The 20,778-nt window shown below is 60.0% G+C and overlaps 1 protein-coding gene across 1 annotated transcript in view; it reads left to right on the top strand.

The window, feature by feature from the left end:
• CABIN1 (calcineurin binding protein 1) overlaps nt 1-20,778 on the top strand; it is a 102,672-nt gene that overhangs the window by 48,777 nt on the left and 33,117 nt on the right. Inside the window, 3 exon segments of the mRNA XM_060118393.1 lie at nt 6,956-7,138; nt 8,308-8,639; nt 15,271-15,384. Coding sequence (XP_059974376.1) covers nt 6,956-7,138; nt 8,308-8,639; nt 15,271-15,384 — 629 coding nt within the window.

Genomic DNA, 20,778 nt, shown 5'->3' with positions numbered 1-20,778 from the left:
AACCGTGGCTGCCCTGAGCCCCAGGGGTAGGTGTGGGCCTTCGGGGCAGCCCAGCGTGCCTGTATCAAGCCCCCTCACGACCATCCATCCTCACCTGCCATGCTGTCACCGTCACCGTCTGTGTCGTGTCCCATCTGTGCTCGTCCTCGCCCACTCGCCCACGCTGCCTCCACCAATATTGCCCGTGCTGCCCCTAACCCTGACCACTGTTCTCCAGGCTGTCCTCTGCTTGTGCTGTCACAGCTCGCTTCAGGGACCGAGCTGGCCGCATGCTGACCCTCAGTCCGGCTCCCTGCTTCCCGCTGGCCGGGAGCACCTCTGTATTGCTGTCCTGTGGTTTGGAGAGTGTGTGTTTGATGTGCTTGGCTTCTGCCCCGGCCCATCATCCCAGTTCTGGCCAGACGCACGCGCGGCAGTGGCCTCCCCACACTGCCCGCCCACCCACCTGTCCGGCAGGCAGCTCAGTCTGTGTTTCCGTTGCTTTATTCTTTCTTGCTTAAAAGGGTAGCAAAGGCAACAGACTATAAGATACAAAGTGTTCTTTACAAGGACAAGGGTGTAAAAATGCTCACCGTGCGCTCTGCAGCCGTGGTGTCCTCGGCCTGGCCGAGGGGACAAGCCTATGCTGGGCTTGTCCTGCACATAGACCTTCTCCTCATGGAGCCCAGGTGGTCCTGCAAGTCCCCACAGGGTGGGACTGGTGTCGGGCCAAGGAGGGAGGCTGGCAGAGGGCAGAGCCTGTCACCTTCTCTGTCCTCTTCTCCCTCATTCTCACCTTTGAAAAACGTCTTTGGGCTGTAGCTGGTCATGGCATCTGTTAGCGTCTGCTGTGTGCTGGGCCTAGGAGAGGGCGCCGTGGGGAGAGCCGAGATGAGATCTCAGTTGGGTCTGTGTCCCTGGGGCAGTGCTTGGTGTCATGAGGGAGTGCCATGAGCTGGCTCTGGGGTTTGGTGGATCGGGGGGACTTCCTGGAGGAGGTGGGCCTCCAGAGAGAGCTGCAGGGCCATTTCGGGTGAGGGGCCGTGGGAGCAAAGACACGGAGGTTGGAGAGTCCTGTGGCATTTGGACACTGAGATAGATGACCGGGTGGGTGGAAGAGAAACCTTGAGGGAGAGAGCTTGGGAAGCAGCAGGGCCTGAAGGCCACAGGGGAGTGGCGTGGTTGCGGTGTCTCTCTCTCTCTCTCTCTCTGGCTCTGAGAAAGGCAGGTTCCCAATCATCCTCTGTTGGAAGAGCCTTCCTGGGAACCCCTCCAGGTAGCTGTGGGGTGCTGCTCTCACCTGACCTGCTCTGCCTGCCCTGGTATCGGGGTCGAGAGGCAGCTGTCCACCCGCCTGCCATTAGGAAAACAAAGCTGCCCGAGGCCTCCCTGGTCAGTGCCTTGCCGGCTCGGGGAGCAGGGTAGTGCATGGTGAGGGCTCAGGGCAAGGGGCACGCTATGAGGCCAGGTCTTCTCCCCATTCTTTTTTTTTTTAAATTTATTTATTTGTTTATTTATTTATTTGGCTGCGCTGGGTCTTTGTTGCTGTGCGCGGGCTTTCTCTAGTTGTGGCAAGCCGGGTCTACTCTTCGTTGCAGTGCGTGGGCTTCTCATTGCGGTGGCTTCTCGTTGCGGAGCACAGGCTCTAGGTGCGCAGGCTTCAGTGGTTGTGGCTCGTGGGCTCTAGAGCACAGGCTCAGTAGTTGTGGCACAGGAGCTTAGTTGCTCCGTGGCATGTGGGATCTATCCGGAGCAGGGCTTGAACCCGTGTCCCTTGCATTGGCAGGTGGATTCTTAACCACTGCACCACCAGGGAAGTCCCCTCCCCATTCTTAAAAAAATTTTTTTTTTTTTGGCCGTGTTGGGTCTTTGTTGCTATGCGTGGGCTTTCTCTAGTTGCGGTGAGCGGGGGCTACTCTTCGTTGGAGTGCGTGGACTTCTCATTGCAGTGGCTTCTCTTGTTGCAGAGCACGGGCTCTAGGCTCGCAGGCCTCAATAGTTGCAGCACATGGGTTCTGTAGTTGCGGCACGTGGGCCCTAGAGCGCACGGGCTTCAGCAGTTGTGGCTCGTGGCCTTAGTTGCTCCGTGGCTTGTGGGATCTTTCCGGACCAGGGATTGAGCCCATGTCCCCTGCATTGGCAGGCGGATTCTTAACCACTGCACCACCAGGGAAGTCCCTTCTCCCCACTCTGAGCACTGGGGGCCTGGCTCCACTGCTACCTCTCTGGGGGATGGATGGGGTGGGTTTCTGGTGTCTCTTCTCTTGGAGGTCTGTCCAGTCTCCTTGGCCTGCAGGAGGGCACCCATCCCACACCCCAGCCCTACTCCCGGTGGACAAGTCCCTTCTTGGCGGTCATCAGGGCCCGACTGGGGCAGGTTTTGCCCAGTTGAAAGATTTCTCAAAATATTGATTCCACCCAAGTTTACAGTTCTTAGAAACCTGTTGTTTTCTGGTCGGCAGAAAATTGGTGATCTTTTCAGGGCTCAGCAGCCAGAGTTGCTGCAGTTTTGATCACACAAGCACGCGTCTTTTTCCTTGAGCTTTCATATAGCTGAGCTAATGGACTAGCTGGCTGTGGCCGTTTCTAGCCTTCCTGCCAGAGCAAATGGAGAAAACACAGCAGGGAACGTGTGTCTTGTAACCAAAGAGCTCTTTCAGGCTGGCCTGCAAATCCTGAGAATGTTCAAGGGATGTGAACTGAGTCAAACCCATATAAAGAAAGCCCCGGTGGGACAGGGGCTTGTGTCACCAGGCCGGGCCCCTTTCCCTCTGTGCCCCCAGCTCTGCTCACTTGCCCTGGCTGTGGGTCCCCCTGGAGGTGGTGGTGGGGGTGCCCGGGCTGAGAAAGCAGGTCAACAGATGCACGTCCCTCTAAGGTTCAGAGGAAGGGCTGCGGTGGCCCAGGGGCTTGGAAGTGAACCTCTCCAGTGATTAACAGTAAGAGTGACATATTTATAACCCTGCCTCATGTATGTATTAGTGTGAGCAGGTTCTGTGTGGACAGGTTCTAAAAAAGCGCCCTGGAAGGAGTGCAGGGCTGCCTGTGTAGCCGGCCCTCCACCCGGGTGCCAGCTCTCTTTCCTGCTGGCCCCTAGGCAGCCCACTAAGGAAGTCGGGAGCTTGGGCGGTGGGTGGTCTCCAGGGTCCACCCACCTGTGTGCCTTTCCTGGGAAGGCCCTCCTGCCCAGCCCTGCAGGTCGCCGGCTGTTTAGCTGAGTCTGGCTCTGCCTTAGGACCAGGGGCCCAGGAAGCCCCAGTGCAGCCCCTCCACAGGCCCCCAAGTGGGACCTCACTTGCTTCTTAGTATTTAAAATCAGGATCATTTTCAACAGTCTCGTGCCAACCCTCTCTGACACACGAGACCCGAGAGGATTGGAGATACTTGGCCCCGGGCCTCCTGAGTCCCCGTTGGTGTCTGTCTTTGCAGCGACACACTTATCCTCTGCTTCCCAGGCATGAGCATCCCCCACCCTCTTGCTTCGCAGACCCTCGCCTCCCCCAAGCTGCAGGGTGTGCTGCGTGATGTGCTGGCCCCTGGGGACTTCCCGGCCCTTTACATGTTCCTCAGGGCTCCGTGAGTGCCCACGATCACCCTGGGAGGAACCACACGCGTCGTGCCAGCCGATGCTGCTCTCTGCCCTGTCAGGGTCAGCGTCCTAGGTTTTCACCCACGTGTTGAAGGGGTCAGGGAAGCGTGGTCGCAGCCCCATTCCCGCTGGCTCCCTGGCTGACATGTGTCCTGCTCTGTGGTGGCTGCAGGTGCAGTTTTAAAGGAGGCTCAGCTGAGGCCCCTCTACCTGTCACTCCCCGGGGAGCGGGTACCGCCGTCCTGCCCACACCACCCTCCCTCACCCTCACCGGGCAGCGCTGCCAGGACATTAGCTCATTGGTAGGAAATATCCGAATGTTTGTTTAAGCTGATCCTTGGTTTTCATGATGATCACAACGGGTTCCATCAAATGAGCAGTTCCTTCAGGCCCAAAGCCCAACAACTTGTGAGCTCGTGGCCCATCAGCCTCATGACAGCTCTCAGTCAGTCCTCCCGCTGTGCTGCCTCCTGGATGCCTGCCCGCTGCAGGCCGTGCTGCCCAGCCCTGCGGCGCCTGCGGCTGCTTGGGTGCTGGCAGGGGAGCGCCCATCGGCTGATTGCCAGGACCGCTTAACCACGAGCCTGAGTCCTTTGTCAGGGCCAGAGGTGGGGCTGAGGGCCGGGTGGGTTGGTGGGCGTCACTCCAGTGTGCCAGGAACCAAGCAGGCCCCTGTGGGAATCCTGTGTGTGTGTCGGGGGCAGAGGTGGGGGGGGCAGGCAGTGACAAACATGTTAAAGACCATGACATGGAGGCCTCGAGCAGCCCAAGTGGCAGCTCTGGGATTGGAGTGCAGGTCTGGGCCTCCCGGAGCCCAGAGGGTCGGCTGCCAGCCCTGGAGAAGCGATGCCTTCACACTGCCCATCACCCCCACTTGGAGCTTATGGAGCTTGGGATCTGCCTTGCAGTCAGGGGAGAGCCCCTTGCCTAGGAGGTCCCTTCCCCCACGAAGTGAGATGCTGATGCCCTGCACTTACTGGGCAGTGGACATGCAGAGGCAGCTATGGAGCTGCCTGAAAGGTCACTGTCCCCAAAGCCTGGTCAGCAGTCAGATGTGGGTAGAGAGGTGGAGCCCCAGAGCTGCTGTTGGAAGCACGGGCCTAATTCTTGGTGTCCTGTGTGCTGCCCAGCGCACCTGGGATGGTGTTGCCCAGTCAGTGTAAGGAGTGGTCAGCACCCTGTCGACAGGCCCTGTGTCCAGTGTGGCCTTTAGGACTAAACCCTTGTGTGTCACATCTGAGACATTAGAGATGAGATGGTCCGGGTTCTCTGAGGTCATACTGGTGATAGTTGAGCTGACATTTCATGAACATTCACAGTGTATCAGGCACTTTAATCCTCATAACAACCCCATGAAGTGGGCACATGTATTATGACAGTTCCACACGTCGGGAAACAAGTGTAAAGAAATTATGGCAACCGCCTAAGCTGTCCGACCCAGTAAGTGACAGAGCAGGACCTGGACTCGGGCGGCCGGGGTCTCCCAGAGTCCAGGCTCTCGACTTTGCCAGAACAGTTTCCCATTCTGTTGTGAGTTTGCCTGCTAAGCAGCTCATGCTGTCCTGCTGGTGGCCCCAGGGCACTGCCGACTGGGCATCCAGGCTCTCCAGCAGCTGAGCAAGGGTTGAGGGCCAGACCCCAGAAGCCCCCATGGCACCAGCTCCCCTGAGATGATACGTGGCTGCAACTCAGAGGTGGGGAAAGGGCCTTACTTATTCAAGGTCACGTGACTAGTGAGCGTCACCTTCAAGTACACAAAGTTCAAGACAAAAACGAAGTGCTATTTTTTAATGGTTGTCTTTTATCTCTACTATTGGTTTATTTATAACTCTTTTTTAAAAATAATGTAGTGCCTGCATTAGGGTTAAGAAAATACATCTTCAGGTGATCACAGTCTGCCCTTGGAGGATGTGATCCTGCTTCACATGCAGCAGCGTGAACCTCCCTTCTCTCAGGCTGCTGCTCTCGTTCATTTCATTCTTACACGTGCTGCCAGTCCATGATGCATGGCTGCTGGTTTCGCTTTCATCAGGAGTTAGTAATACTTTAGAGAAGGTAAATACAAAAAAGAGAGGGGAGGGTCACCTCTGAGCCCAGTTCTGTTGATCTTTTTGTCTCTTGACAGTGTTCTTTTCTGCTTTTGCGTGTGTGTGTGTCTTATACTTTTTATATTGAACTCGAGATAGCGTGTGTAGGACAGAAGAGGTTGAGATAACTGATATTCATGCCTGGAATGGGCTTCACTCTTAAGCTCCCAGGCGTCAGGTGGGGAAGTGAGGCTGACGAGGTGGAAGCTGAGCAGGGTTGGGTCTTGCTGTTGCTGTGGTTCCCTTGGTGCACCCCACCCCCGGCCTCCAGTTCCCCCAATGCTGCCTTGTGCTCAGGGTGGGGTGGTTTGCTGGAAGGTTTTCTCAACGTTTCCACCTTCTGCTTGCTTCAGGCCCTCTGTGTGCCCCTCAGGTGGGTCTCTCCACGTCCTTGCCCCTCTTCCTGCAGCAGAGTGCTTGGCTGTGAGTCCATGCCTACCAGCCCGGGCTGGGGGCTCGGCTGGTCCTCTGTTGTCTGGGTGCAGCCTCAGACCTGGCCAGCCGGGTCCCTGTGTCTTGGTGGGAGTGTTCAGGCCCTGGGCGATTCCCTGCAGGTGTTTCCCGTGGGTCTTCACCTGTGCCCTGGAGGCGACAGGGCTATCACCAGGCTTGCTGCCCCTCCCCTGTTGGTTCTGACTTGCTCTGTTGGGGAGAAAGGTCCAGCCAGGGCTTCATACCCTTCCCACAGCAGCCTGCACCCCGGGAAGATGTCCCCCAATCTCTCCTGCCCCGCCCCCATCTTCCTCAGGAGCAGCTGGGAGGCCGTGGAGAGGAGCCCAGGGGGCGCCTCCAACCTGGGGTCTGCAAGTCCCAGTGATCTGTACTGTCACTGCAGACCCACCACACGTGGCCTTCGGAGACTGGGTAAAAGTGTTGGCTGAGTTCTTCCCCATCGCGATTACGTGTGCCTGTTGCGGTAGGAATACTGTGCGGTGATGTATAATCACTACTGTGCATCTCTTCCCAACCCTGCATTCAGATAAATCACATTGGTATCTCGAAATTGGCCACGGTGGGAGTATTTACACCACAGAAATCAGTAAATGCTACAAACGAAGGCTTTCCCCTCCTGAGAGTCAATTGTCAAACACTTACCAGAACACCACTCTTGGGGGAAAACCCAGGAAATTGGTGCCTCTGGTGAGTGGCTCAGTGGCCTCCAGGACAGGCGGGCCAGGCAGTGTCAGAGTGGCTGTGCACGGGGCAGTGGCCAGACCTCTGGCCGAGAGGCTCCGTGGTAGGCCCCTCTGTTCCCCAGGTGCCAGGGTTCACGCTGCCGCCTCTGTCCTTCTCTCCCCAGAACGCAGCCAGGAGAGCACAGCCGTGGCACTCTCGGACTCCAGCTCGACACAGGACCTCTTCAATGAGCCTGCCAGCTCCCTGGAGGGTTCCCAGAAGCCCTACACAGAGAAGAGGCCGCCCGCTCCCAGTTCCCAAGTAGGACCGTCCGGGAAAGACCTTCAGGGGGCCGCAGAGGAGAGAGGTATGGAGACCTGACTCAGCGTGTGGGCAGGACTGCTGGGGTGTCCTGGGAGCCTGGGCAGCGCTGGACAACGTGGGTCCTGGCCTCTGCCCTCGCACCTCCGCTGCTGTCCGGGGACCTCGGTTGGCTGAGCCACTCACCTCCCTGGGCCCCGCTGTTTCCCGTGTAGGATGGGAGTGATCCCAGGCCCGCTCCTGGGTTGTGGGGTCAAACGCGGCATCTCAGGCAGGTGCACGCAGGCGCCTCGTATGCGGTGGGCGCTGGTGACACTGTCCTTGTTGTTAGGACCCCACTGCGGCCCCGTGTGGGAGAGCCAAAAAGCCTTTGGGTACTATATGTCACAAATGTGCTTTCTTTTTAGCCTGAACCCCTCCTTTCTTGGGGCGGGCCCTGATCTGGCCCCAGAGTCTGCCTAGCTCCTGTGGGGCCCCCAGGCCCCGCGGTGGAAGTCAGTGGGCAGAGCCCACTCCCGGGCTTGCTGGGAGGTTGCAGGCAGGCCGGCGGCCCTGGCACTGCGCTGAGGCCGTGGCTGGTCAGCCGGCCATGGATTCTGGAAGCTTTCTCACTGTGGCCGGGCCGGGGCACACAGCCACTTGGTGGACAGTAGCAACAACAGCAGCCAGGCCTCCCAGCCTCCCCAGGGGAAAGCACTGGCTGTTCCCTTTTACTGGAGAAGAACCTGAGGTCCAGAGAGGGTCAGTCTGTACCCTCATCCACTACCCCACGCTGCCTCTCCGGTGGGCTGGAGGGGCAGGCGGGCTGGGGGCGCTGAGCATGGAGCTGGTGCTGCCCTCGGTGGTGGTGGCCATGCCTGCCCTCTTTGGGCTGCTTCCCCATTCACATGCACGGCCTTGAGGTGGGCAGCCCTGTGCCACCACCCACAGGGACACCCTGAGCCCAGCTCAGAGCCCCCCTCTCAGCTGCGTGCCAGCTGAGATATCCTGTTTCATCAGGGAGGAGACTGGAGGCCACGGAGGCCTCAGCTGGGCGCTCGGGGGGCAGAGGCAGCGATCCGGCCCCTGAGTCGCCTGGGTCCAGCTCCCATCCAGCAAGAGTGTGGACCCAGCTATGCTGATCGCTCACCAAAGTGCCCCTGTCGCTGGTGGTGGACTGCCATGGGGAGAGGGCCTAAAGCCGAGGTGACTTTCTTTTCTTTGTTCTCAATTCAGGAAAAGCCGAGGAGTCCTCGGAGAGCTCAGAAGGCTTCCGGGCCACAGAGCAAAGCATCCAGAAGCCTGCTGCCGACCCCCCGGCCTCCGCTGGCACCCCTGCCAAGCCCCCAACTTCTGTGCCTGCCCCATGGGATGGGAGGAAGAGAGGGGACCCGCTGGGGGAGCCAGCTGCCTTCCCCCAGGGGCTGCCGGCCGGCGCAGAGGAGCAGCGCCAGTTCCTCACGGAGCAGTGCATCGCCTCGCTCCGCCTGTGCCTCAGCCGCTTCCCCCAGCACTACAAGAGCCTCTACCGCCTGGCCTTCCTCTACACCTACAGCAAGACCCACCGGGTGAGCACGAGGCTGAGGGAGAGGGGTTGACGCGTCGGAGCTGGTAGAGGTTTCTGGCGGCAGTGGCGGGAGGGATGGGCAGAGGGCCACGAGGCGGGCGGGCTGGAGGTGTCCAGCCTTCCAGGTGACAGGTGACAGGGGCAGGCATGGGGCTGCTCCCCCAGCAGGACCACATGCTCAGATTCTGGCTTTGGGGTGAGGGACGGGGGACGACAGGCTCGTCAGCTCCTCCCTGTGAGGGCCTCACTGGTGGCTCCCTCCCCCGTGGCCTTAGAGCCCCCCCCAGCCCCCGTCCCTCAGGCTGCGTCTTGCGCGGACCTCCTGGCCGTCACCCTGCCCTGGGCTCACCTCTCCACGCAGCTGCCGGCCTTTGTCACTGGCTCCGCGCGTGGGCTTTGGCGCTGGCAGCCTCCTCCAGCTTGGAGGGCAGATGATGTAGGGGCTCCCGGTGCTTCCCAGCCAGGCCTCTCCTGCTGGCGCTTAGCATTTGTGGGGGAAGTGGGGCCTGTCTGCGTTCTTTCACTCACACTTGCCCCGGAGGCACTGGGAGACAGCTCCCACAGAGCTATGTTGGGGCAGCGGGGGGGGGCGGGGCGGGGGGAGATCAAAAATATGCAAATGAGCAGATAAAGCAAGTCGCATCATGACAAACCCTACAGGGAAGACAGTGGGGTGCACACAGGCTGGGGTGCCACTGCGCTCTGGGAAGGTACCCTTAGGCTGAGACCCCTAGGGTGGCCACGGGTCCAGTGGGGATGTGGCGGCTGGAGGGGAGGGCAGTGCCCAGACAGGTGAGCGGTTGGTGGGGCGGCGTCGGGGGTCAGGCTGTGGTCTCTGCTTTTGTCTGCTCAGTAAGACCTGAGCTCAGCAGCCAGAAGCTGCTGGCCCCTGGCTGGCTTCTCTGTGGGACGTTTGAAGAACTAGGGAGGGCAGTTGACCTGAGATGGACCCTGGCGCTGGTTGTGACGGGAAGGTCCTGGATGGGGTTCTGTGGCTGGTGCACTCACGTGGCTTGGTTGGTTTTCGTGGAGCAGAGCAGGTAGAGCAGTTGGCAGGCCTGGTGGGGGGACCTCGGCAGGGGCTCCGTCTCAGCTGCAGGGCGTCAGGCTTTCCCAGCTGCCCATCGCTGCCTGGCCTGCACTCAGCAGTGCACCTGACCTCCAGAGCCCAGGCCTTCTAGACCCAGGCAGACCTGGATTTTAATAAAACTCCCACTCGAACAGTCTGTGGGGGCCCTGTGGCTGATGCTCCCCTTCTCCAGAGCAGTTGCTGAGGCGGGATGTAGGGTACAAGACGCCTCTTAGGGAAGGGTGGCGGAAGTCACAGGGTTGGGTGAGGGAGAGCTGGGCTGTGATGTGGGCCCCACGGAGGCCTGCGGCACGCCCACCCCTGCCTCCCCTTTAAATGGCTTTAATCTGAGCACAGGAGCTGTGCCCATAAAGGGCTCCACAACCTGTTCCCTTGCTGAGTGGGCTTTTTAAAAGTGAAAAACAGTATTTATGTCAAAATTAAAGAAAAATTGGAGCGGGGCTATTCATAGTTTTGCCAGTATAACAGAGAGTACGCTGCATGTGTCTCTTCTCTCAGCTCTTGGGCACTCACACCGTTGACCATCGGGGGTCATGTCCTCTGCTTGAAGTCAGGGAGCCCGGCTCTGGGAGCCCAGGCCCTGTCACTCCACTGCCCCCCAACGTCATGAGTGTGTCCATGCTCACAGTTGGCTGTTTGCTCTTTCCTCTAATTCCCCCAGGTTGTCTGGGTCCCCTGTGATGGTCTGTGGCGGCCATGGGGTGGGGTGGGGTAGGGTGGCTGGACTGGGTGGCGGAGACGAGGCTGCCCAGGTTTTCTGCGCCTCAGGCATCACACCCCGTTTCTGCATCTCCTCGGTCACTGTGTGCCCAGGTTCGCCACGTGGTTCTCCCAGAGGGAGCACTGTCTCGACTCATGAGCCCCCCTCTCTCCTGCATTGGCCATGGAGGGCCCCCAATGTGCACCCGGGCCTGGCCGCGCCCTGGGGGCTCCGTGGGCTGCCATTTGCTTCATCCAGAGGCTTTGCCTAGCAGTCTGTGAACACCTCACTGCCTTGAGGGCTGAGCGCGGGAACCTGTCGAGGCAGCCCACAGTCCTGGGGGCGTGGCCAGAGCTCTCAGCAGAATCAGTCACTGATCAGCAGCGACCACTTCCCACGCAGCTGTTGGGTAACAAACGCTTCCTGCCATGTGGGCTCAACAGCAGCCTGTTTCTTCATCAAATCTGCCTGTGGGCTTGGCAGTGGCATCTCCCCGTTGCCATCTCATGGGTCGGTGGCTGCCTGGAGCATAGAGGCCCTGTGGGTCCTTTGTGCTTCAGAGGACACTATCAAAGTGAAAAGATGATCCACAGAATGGGAGAAATATTTGCAAGTCACATATCTGATAAGGGACTTGTATCTAGAATATATAAAGAACTCTTACAACTTGTTAATTAAAAGGCAACCCAATTTAAAAGTGGGTGGGACTTCCCTGGGGGCGCAGTGGTTAAGAATCCACCAGCCAATGCAGGGGACACGGGTTCAATCCCTGGCCTGGGAAGATCCCACGTGCTGCAGAGCAACTAAGCCCGTGCGCCACAACTACTGAGCTTGCGTTCCAGAGCCTGTGAGCCACAACTACTGAGTCCACGTGCCACAACCACTGAAGTTCACGCGCCTAGAGCCCGTGCTCTGCAACGAAGAGTAGCCCCTGCTTGCCGCAACTAGAGAAGCCCGCACGCAGCAATGAAGACCTGATGTGGCCAAAAATAAATAAATAAATAAATTTAAATAAATAAGTAAAAATGGGCGAAGGGTCTGAATAGACATTTCTCCAAAGAAGACATACAAATGGCCAATAAGCACAAGAAAAGATGCTCCACACCGTTACCCATCAGGGAAATGCAGATCCAAGTGACCTGAGATGCCCCTTCACCCTGCTGCAGTGGGCTAGGGCCCAGGCCTGTGTCTGTTTAGGACTTGTTTGGTTAGGGCTGCCCCCTCCCTCCAGGAGGGTTGGCAGAGCTGTGCCCACCACGAGATCTCTGGGGAAGCCCTGACCGATTCATTGTCAGCTTGTGCTCTGCTCTGGGCGGTCCTCTACCCGCTGGGCCACCAGCTCATGTGTGGGACCCTCAGAGCCTCTGAGGAGTGGGCAGGTGTGAAGGGACTGACCCTCCTGCACAGGCTGTGTGCCCTTCTGTAGGCGCATGTGAGCGATCGGGGCCAGGACCCGGCACCACAAGGGCAGGTGGCCACAGCGCAGAACTGCCCACCTGCTTGCAGCCCTGCTCCCCTCTGGGCACGTAAAATGCCCCCCACCCCCCAGCCTCTCCACGCAGACCCCAGCCTCTCCATGCAGACCCCAGCCAGGTTCTTGTCAGGCTTTACTTGTGTGGTTTATAAAGTGAGAACTCGATGTTTTTCTCAGCTTAGGAACCTTGGTTATGCACTTCAAAGTCTGTGCCATGTGGTGTGAAGGGTGCTGTGCCTTTGGGGCCAGAGTCAGCGGGACAGATGGGCCCCTCTCCATGCCATGGAGCCCATCGGTTTGAGTAGGTCAAGCCCTCTGCCGGCCGTGTGCATCACAGATACTGTTGTTCACGTTTGGAAAGAGGGGTGAACCCATCACCACGTCGTCCCACAGCCACCACATGGCAGGAGTGCCTGTGCTTGGCGTGCCCTCCAGGGTGCTCACGCATTCCGCAACAGGCTCCCAGGGGAGGAGAGTGGGGCGAGAGGAAGTGGGTAGGAATGGGCGCAGGAGTGTGGCCGTTTGGACAGGGCGCCCAGGAGGCCTCTCTAAGCAAAGACCCGACAGGCGAGGGCCCAGCGAGGAGCTATCGGGGAGAGGCCTCCAGGTGGACACACAGACGACACGCATGCCCTGGATGGGGCTCAGCCCACAGCCCGTGTGACTAGCCGGGCAGGAAGGGAGGGCTGGGAGGCGGCAGAGCTCAGGAGGGCCGGTTAGGTGGGGAGGAGTTGTGGGGCGTCATTCTGAGTGAGATTAAAGCGTCGCAAGGCTGGGGGCAGTGGGGACGTGTGTGAGACTCGGGCGGCTGTGGGGAGAGCCAGTGGGGTGGCCGTGGGAGCCCGGCAGGTCGCAACGGCACCATCCAACCGCTGATCTGAAGAGCCGTTAACGAAGGAGACGGGCCTGGTCCGGGTGGGCAGTGCAGGCCTGGGTCAGCTGCAGTGCCCCTGGAGTGTTTGCCCTTTGGCAGCCAACCCTTGGCAACCTCTCAGGGAGGGAACTTGGGAGAGAAGCTCTCTGGCCTCACCCCCACCCCAGCCTCCTACCTCCCAGTGCTGTGCCTCCCTTCAGCGCTCAGCAGTGGGAGGGCGGAACAGGGGCGATGGCAGGGCCAGCTCCTGGGAGAAGGTGTGGGAAGGGCAGGGAGTTCTCCCTGAGGCGCCGTGTGTGTACACGGTTGCTTTCCTGTCTGCATTCCTGGGGTACTCCAACTGACGCTAGGTGTGTCCTGATGGCCACCGCCAGGCGGTCCGGCTCTCCGAGGCTGTCATGCACTTCCACAAAGGTCCGTGTGCACCACCCCGCACCTGCGTGTAGCTCTGTGAGCAGACCCGGACCTCTGAATGCCTGTCTGGGGGACCAGCGGGGGGTGTTTTCCACAGAACAACCTTATGCTCCGGCCTCCCCGGCTCCTGAGTGCTCAAGCAGTCCTTTCCTGGGCTCCCCAGTGTGCTGAGCCCTGGGTGGGTGGCTGCTCTGCCCCCTCCAGTGCCCTGGGCTCCCCACTCCCCAGTGTGTGTTTCAGTCTCCTTCTTGCCTCTGGGCCTTAGTCTGTCCCCTTGGCTTGATGGGCTGCATTTCCTTCAAGCTCAAACTCTGCCCATCTTCCTTTGATTCTTTTTTTTTTTTTTTTTTTTGGCTGCGGCAGGTCTTAGTTGCTGCGTGCGGGCTTTCTCTAGTTGCAGCTAGTGGGGGCTACTCTTCATTGTGGTGCACGGGCTTCTCATTGCGGTGGCTTCCCTTGTTGTGGAGCACGGGCTCTAGGTGTGCGGGCTTCAGTAGTTGTGGCATGCGGGCTCAGTAGTTGTGGCTCGCGGGCTCTAGAGCGCAGGCTCAGTAGTTGTGGCGCATGGGCTTAGTTGCTCCATGGCATGTGGGATCTTCCTGGACCAGGGATCAAACCCGTGTCCCCTGCATTGGCAGGTGGATTTTTAACCACTGCGCCACTAAGGAAGTCCCCTTCCTTTGATTCTTTTCCCAAATATCTGTCCCACCCTTTCTATGGACCCCCTACTGATCTAGACCCTGAGGAGCCATCAATGAAGAGGTCTGTCTGTCCCTGCCCTCGGGGCTGACAGACAGCAGGGCCGTGGACGAGGCTGTTTGAGGGCTGTGGGGGTGAGTGGGGTGGCACGTGGGTTTGGAGGTCAGAAGGGGTGATGGGCCGGGCCTGCTCTGAGCGAGGGGCACCTTCAAGCAGAGGAGAGCCCCTCACCAGGACCCCCACCCTTGAGCCGGTGAGGGGCTCCAGCCCGGCGAGTGGGGCCAGGTCACATGAGGCCTGAGAGGGGGCCGCCTGCGTCCCTGGGGGAGCGCGGTGCCGAGCACAAGGCAGAGGCCAAGGCAGGTCTGCAACATGACCCCCACCCCACCCCACCCCACCCCCGCGGGGTCCAGAGAAGATCCCGGCCTTGGGGTTCTGGCCTGGGCCAAATGCAGGCCCTGCTCCGCCCTTACTGGCTCTGGACCTCAGGCAGCACTGGAGGCCGCTCTCCTTGGCAGTTCCACGTGGTGAGGGTCACAGTGACGTGCTCTGCCTGGGTGGCACACGTCGCCCCACCCCACTGCGAAGCTGCAGGTATGCGGACGGGTCAGGTGCCCCCGCTGGCCTGGTGCCTGTCCGTTCCCCACGGGTCTCCTTGTCCCTGTCAGCTCCATCCGGGGCCTCGGATGTGAACCTGATAAGGTCTCCTGAGCCGTTGGTCAGTTCCGTCTGGCCCACCTGGGGGCTGCCTGGAGCCTGCTGTCTGCCGAGTCTGTGGGAGGCTGACAGGCCCGCAGTTGGGCCCACGCTGTCTGTGCTCTGCTGGGAAGGCATGCTCTCCAGTCCATGAGAAGGCCCCAGAGAAGCCCTGGCTTCTCACCCAGCCCTGGGTTCCACCAAGAGGCACCACTGCCCAGAGAGCAGTGGCCTGAGCACTGGACAGAGCCCCCCCACCCGCCCCAACAAGCACGCATCCCCAGCGTCCTGCAGAGCCCCAGCTCTCCCAGGCTGACGGCCTGACAAGTCAGGCTTGACCGTTTGAGCCAGTGGGGGCATCCCCTGGCAGAAGGTGGGGTGCTGGGTCCGTGTAGCAGCTTGCGAAGTTGTCAGGGTGAGGCGTCCCTGTCTGTGCCCTCCTCAGGCAGTCTGAGGCCACGGTCTCCTAGGTCAGCTGTTATTAGGCAGGAAACCAGTTCCTGAAACGCACCCCACAGCCAGATGATCAAAGCCGGCAGCCGGGGCCGCCGGGCGCTGCGGGATGGATGTCTGCAGGAGCTGCTGCTTTGCCCACGCAGCCTGGAAGGAGGGGACCGCCTCCCTTCTCCGTGGGCGCCCAGAGTTGCCTACACACTCACTTCCAACCTACTTCTTGCTTCCCCAGAACCTCCAGTGGGCCCGCGACGTGTTGCTAGGTAGCGGTATCCCATGGCAACAGCTGCAGCACATGCCGGCACAGGGGCTCTTCTGCGAGAGGAACAAGACCAATTTCTTCAACGTGAGTAGTTTGCCTTGTTGATTTCCGCGGCTGCTGGCTGCCAGCGCTTTTCACGGAAGGAAGGTGTGGGAATGGACCCCGGTGTGGGTGTTCCCAGGACGCGGGATGGCAGCGGCCTCAGAGGGCAGGCTGGGTGGCACAGTTGAGAGTGCGCCAGACTCGGGAGTGAGGCCCTGCTTGCTGAGCGACTTCTGGCAGGTCGCTGCCCCCTCCGGGCACTGGTTTGCCAGCTATGGGGAGAGGCCTGGACGAGCTCGGTGGTTCTCTGGGGCCGCGGTGGGCAGTGGTGAGAGGGACTCTAGGCCCGTGCCCTGCTTCCCCTGGAGCAGCCCCACGTGCCCCCTTGGGGCCCTGGGCACCTGGAGATTCTGATTGGAGGCTGGTCTGCTGCTGAAAAAAAACGAGTGTGGCCAGTGCTGGGTCTTCAATGCCCTTCCAGCTCTGATGTTCCATGCTAGGTAGAGACCCACCCTCAGGCAAGACATGGCCCATCCCCGAGGCCCCGTAGAGCCCACATCTGCCCCTCCTGGCCAACCTGCCTGGCCTGGGCCTCCCGCATTTGTTCTGCCCTGCACAGAGACCACTGGCCCCTCACTCTGCTCCACTTATGGGTCCTCACCCATCCTCCTCACCTGTCCTCAGCTGGGTGGCTTTGGCATGTCACATGGATCCTCTGAGCTTTGGTTTCTTCTGTATTTTCCTTGCTTCCCCATCACATCTAGAGAAACCGAAGGGCAGGATTGGCCTGGACAGGAGCCGAGGGGGGCAGGTCTTGGGGGGTCTGGAGGGATGTGGCAGAGGCTGGCTCTTGAGCCATATGGGCAGAGTGAGGTGCCTGCTGAGAGCCGGCTGGGTGGTGGGTGTCTGGATTCATGGCTTTTCTCCTCTCCCAGGCTTGAGCAGGGGCTCCGAGCCTGGGAGCCCTGCTCCTGCCAGCCCTCTCCCTATGGGTATTTTATAGACAAGTGGTAGATGTAACCCGTAATCAATCTGCATGGTACCAAGGGGTTTGCTGTGAAAGAGATGCTCCCTCCCACCCAGATGCCCAGGCCACAGCCACTGTCCCTCATCCTGCCCGCTTTGGAGCCCGTGCCCGGAGACGCACACAAGGGCAAAGTGCACGTGCTCCTGCCCCTGGTTTTTCTTCACTTAAGCGTGTGTCTTGGAGGGTGTTTTGTTTTTGTTTTTTTGTGGGGGGTTTTGCAGTATGCGGGCCTCTCACTGTTGTGGCTTCTCCCGTTGCGGAGCACAGGCTCCGGACGCGCAGGCTCAGCAGCCATGGCTCACGGGCCCAGCCGCTCCACAGCATGTGGGATCTTCCCGGACAAGGGCACGAACCCGTGTCCCCTGCATCGGCAGGCGGACTCTCAACCACTGCGCCACCAGGGAAGCCGTTGGAGGGTGTTTTTGAACTTGCTGTTCTTTTTAATAGCTGCCTGGTCCTCCCATGTGGATGTCCAAGGTTTACTAACCACCCCTATTGATGGGCATTTAGGTTGTTTCCAGTCTTCCACTGTTACAGACAATGCTGGTATATATGTCTTTGCACACGTGTGGGGGGTCCACTCCTAGAATACACTCTGAGAGACAATTCCCGGGGCAAGGGGTTTGTGGGGCCTTGAAGTTTTAGCAGATGCTACCCTCCGATCCAGCTCCTCCCCAACCCTGGACTTACTGACTTACTCTATTATTGAATGGTTTCATGTTTGCTTTTCAGTGGGTGAAAAACACTTGTGTTCTTTGTGAGTGGGACTGTGATGTCATGTAAGCAGTTTTAATTTTTTCTGTGTAGTTTCTACTCAGGTTCATTTTCCTATTGGATTATTGGCCCTTTTGTTATTGATTTACAAGTACTGTTTCTATATTAATGAAAGGGGCCCTTCTTCAGTGTTCTGCAAAACTTTCTTCTGCAGTTGCTGAACCAGAGTGAGAGCCAGGCAGGTGGCTTGGTTCCCCTGAACTCCTGCTTGCTCTCCTTACACGTGGGCCTGAAGAGTGACTGAGGACCCAGTTAGATAAGGGGAAGTGGCCTCACTTGGGAGCTGGTGCATGGTCGGTGCTTGGGGAAAGTTTCCCCCGCCGCCCCATGGTGCTTTGCCCTTAAAGCCTGTGCAGTAATGTTGCAAGGAGGGACCCAACCCCCCTTTCTTCCTTCCAGGTCAGGCACCAGCCTTCCTAACAGCAGAGTTAAGGAGGCCAGCCCCTCAGATGCCTGCTGCCCGCAGCTCCTCCTGTGGTTTCCAGAGCCTTCCAGAAATGAGCCCCACAGGCTGAACTGGACGTTTTGCATGGTTTTGCCTCTTCTGGGTCAGCTTTTGTTTCTCTGTGCATCGCAGTGAAAGGTTAATCTCTGGGCAGAGGGCAGACAGGTGCTGGCACCCCCTTTTATGCAGCACCCGAGGGACAGGTACTCCGGCTGGCTGGTGACAGCACGGCCCCTGCTGAACCACCCACTCTGGCCTTGCCATTGCTGTGGCTGGACCCTCGGGGTGGATGTGTCTTCCAGACACGGCTCACTCCCATCGCCTCAGGGAGTGCTGGCCCTGCATGCGTTTGTGGGACAGATCTTAGCAGGAGGGATGCCTCCTGCCTTGTTTACGAGGAGTGTTTAGGGCAGCCCTCGGCTGACTGCTGCCCTGGCCAATGGGCTGGGCTGACAGCTGGGCTGGGGGTCAGGACGAGCAGGCTGACTCTTCTCCCTTCCAGCGCTGGGGTTACTGCCCGGGCCTGGGGCGGGGGCGGGGCAGGGACTGGCCCTGTGAGCAGGTGTGGGGAGGCAAGGGCAGGGCCATCCAAGCCCCCACCACCCTGGGCGGCGCCCTCATCCTCAGGGCCTGGGCTAGGAGACCTGCCTCTTAACTTTTTACTGGCGATTTCTGAAAATCATGTGAGCTGCATTGTCATTGGGCCACATCGTCATTGCAAACCGTACAGACGCACAGCAGAGCCCACACCCCTGGTCTCCCACTCCAGGCCTCCTGCCCTCCTTAGAGGTATCTCTTGTGAGTGGCCGGCTACTCCCTTTTCTCAAGTGTACGTGTACCAAATCAGACAAGTTTGTCATTCTGCTTTAAAAAATATGCCTGTGTGTATATGTGTATGGGGGGGGTGCTTTTTGGTAACTTGGGCTTTTTCGCCGACACTAAGTCTTGGGGACATTCCCTGTAAGGGGTGCAGGCCGCCAGTGGCTGTGTGTTCTCTGGGTCCCGAGGAGGCGCTCGCTGCGGGTCTGTGGACCATCTCCCTGACAGTCCGTCTCCAAGCATGTCCTCCTGGTTTGGCCAGCGCTGGCTGCCGTGGGCCCTGCCGCAGGACACTCGCGGGCTTGCCCCTTTGTGCTTGCCTGGTCGTGCGGGCCTCTGTAGCGTGCTGTGGGGCACAGGGAGAGAGCGGGACCCTCAAAGAGTCTGGTTGGCTGGAGGCAGGGCTCCCACGGGTAGTGGGTGCTGCTTGGCCAGGGAGGGGGCCAGAGGGAGGCCGGGGCTGAGGCTGCGCTGGCCAGGGCTTCTCGGGGAGCATGAGGGGCCGGGCAGAGGGCTGGGTGCACAGGGGACCGGTGGCCTGGGCCCTGCGGCAGAGACCTGGCGCATAGTGGCCCAGCCATGCGGTGGGATGAACATCTGAGGGAGAGCAATGAACTTGGCGCGTCTCCATCACCCCCCCGCCCCAACGACTTGACTGAGGCACTGGCTCCCACCCACCCCTTCTCTGCTGTGGAAAATCCCGTCTGTGGGCCATGTGCCGGGCAGGCTGGATCCTGGCCCCGGGCTTGAGTCCGGGGTGGCCGCAGCCCCACCCAAGGGCCCCACACCCCGCCCTCTCCCAACAGGCAGAACGGTCTGGCCTTTGCCAGAACAGAGCCGGGAGTTGTTGGACATTGCTGGTTGAAGTCCTGTGGCCCTCCCCGCCCTGGCACGGCTTGGCCTGGGCCCTGGAGAGGGACGGGCAGAAGGCGTGTGGCCACATGACTCAGCGGTGCCTCCTCAGGACGACCGTGCAGGGAGCTGGGACCCCAGAGAGGACACAGAGGCCTGGGTGGGAGGCAGCGAAGCGGGGCTGGGCCTGGGGGTGGGAGCCCTCCTGAGCCAGTGCCAGCCCTGAGGGGGCTGCAGAGAGGGGCTGTCCGTCCCTGGGCAGAGGAGACCAGGAAAGCAGAGGCCACGGGCTTGTCTCTGAGTGCCTGGAAGTTTCCACGGCTTCCTGGGCAGGTGTGTGCGCCCCTGGGTGGGGGGCCCGTGGGGGCTGGAGCCGGGCTGCTCTGTCCAGGGCAAACTTCTCTCCCGCTGGTAGTTGATTCGGAAACGTTCCCATAGTAACCAAACCAGAGATGGCTCTCCCTCCTTCCCCAAAATGTTTGCTGATTTTAGCAAGCAGGGTTTTTTTTTCTTGTTTCAACCCAGTTTCCAGCCACCGTGAAAGAAGCAAAGAGAGCGAGGGCCTGGTCGGCACTGTTCCTGCTTCCCAGGCTGTGCAGGCCTCCGTGGCTGTGGCCTGAGTTTGAGGGAGTGGAGGGGGAGTGCTGGCCTGCGGGGCCTCCTCCACGGCCGCTCCCGCCCCATGAAGAGTCCCGCCCTCGGCTCAGGAAAGCAGCCCACGGCTGTCGGTGGCTGGCAGCCCCCAGGGCAGGTCCCAGGGCCGCATCGTCACTGAGAAAAGCACAGACTTTAGGCCCCAGCGGGTTTGGCTCCCAGCCACTCACCCCTTACTCAGCCCACACAGGGCATGGGGTTGCTCGTTGGCAGGATGGTCATGACAGGCGGACAGGAGCCCTCGGCACACTCTTGGCCAATCACACAACTCACCCTTAGGACAGGAAGTCAGCCTGCTCCGGGCCCTTGGGCTTGTGTGCAGATCTGGTGGTGCTTCAAGAGGGCAGTGCTGGGGACCAGAAGGGACCTGGCTGGAGGGTGGAAGGGCTTGCCCTGGCTCGAGTGGGGCAGCCTGAGATGTGGGTGTCGCCATCCCCACCCACCACCTGGACCCCCTTCTGTGTGTCCTGGCTCTACCGTCAGTGCCTGTGGATGCAGCTGTGTTGTCACTGCTGCAGACGCCACTGTCTGGCTGTCCCGGGGCGCCTTTACCTAACCTCTCCCCCGTGGATCGGCAGCTTCAGTTCTTCACTGGTACAGGAGGACTGCTTCCGGGGCTCCAGGACAAGCACTCCTTACCCAGTGCTCCCATGCACGGCTAATGGCTCTGCCGAGCTGGGCCAGGTGCCTTCCCGCCGGCCACTGCCCTGCCCCTCCGGGCAATCAGAACCGAAGGAGACTCTCATTTTGGCCCACCTGTGGGGTGACCAGGGAGACTGGAGCACCTTCCCACGCCCAGGCCTGTGCCTTTGCCTGGGCTCTGGTGCACTCTCCTCTGCAGCCACCACACACCCTGTGGTTCTGT

The sequence above is a fragment of the Mesoplodon densirostris genome, chromosome 15 (assembly GCF_025265405.1).
Source record: "Mesoplodon densirostris isolate mMesDen1 chromosome 15, mMesDen1 primary haplotype, whole genome shotgun sequence".
Lineage (NCBI taxonomy): Eukaryota > Metazoa > Chordata > Mammalia > Artiodactyla > Ziphiidae > Mesoplodon > Mesoplodon densirostris.
This window is presented reverse-complemented; position numbering and strand designations above follow the sequence as displayed.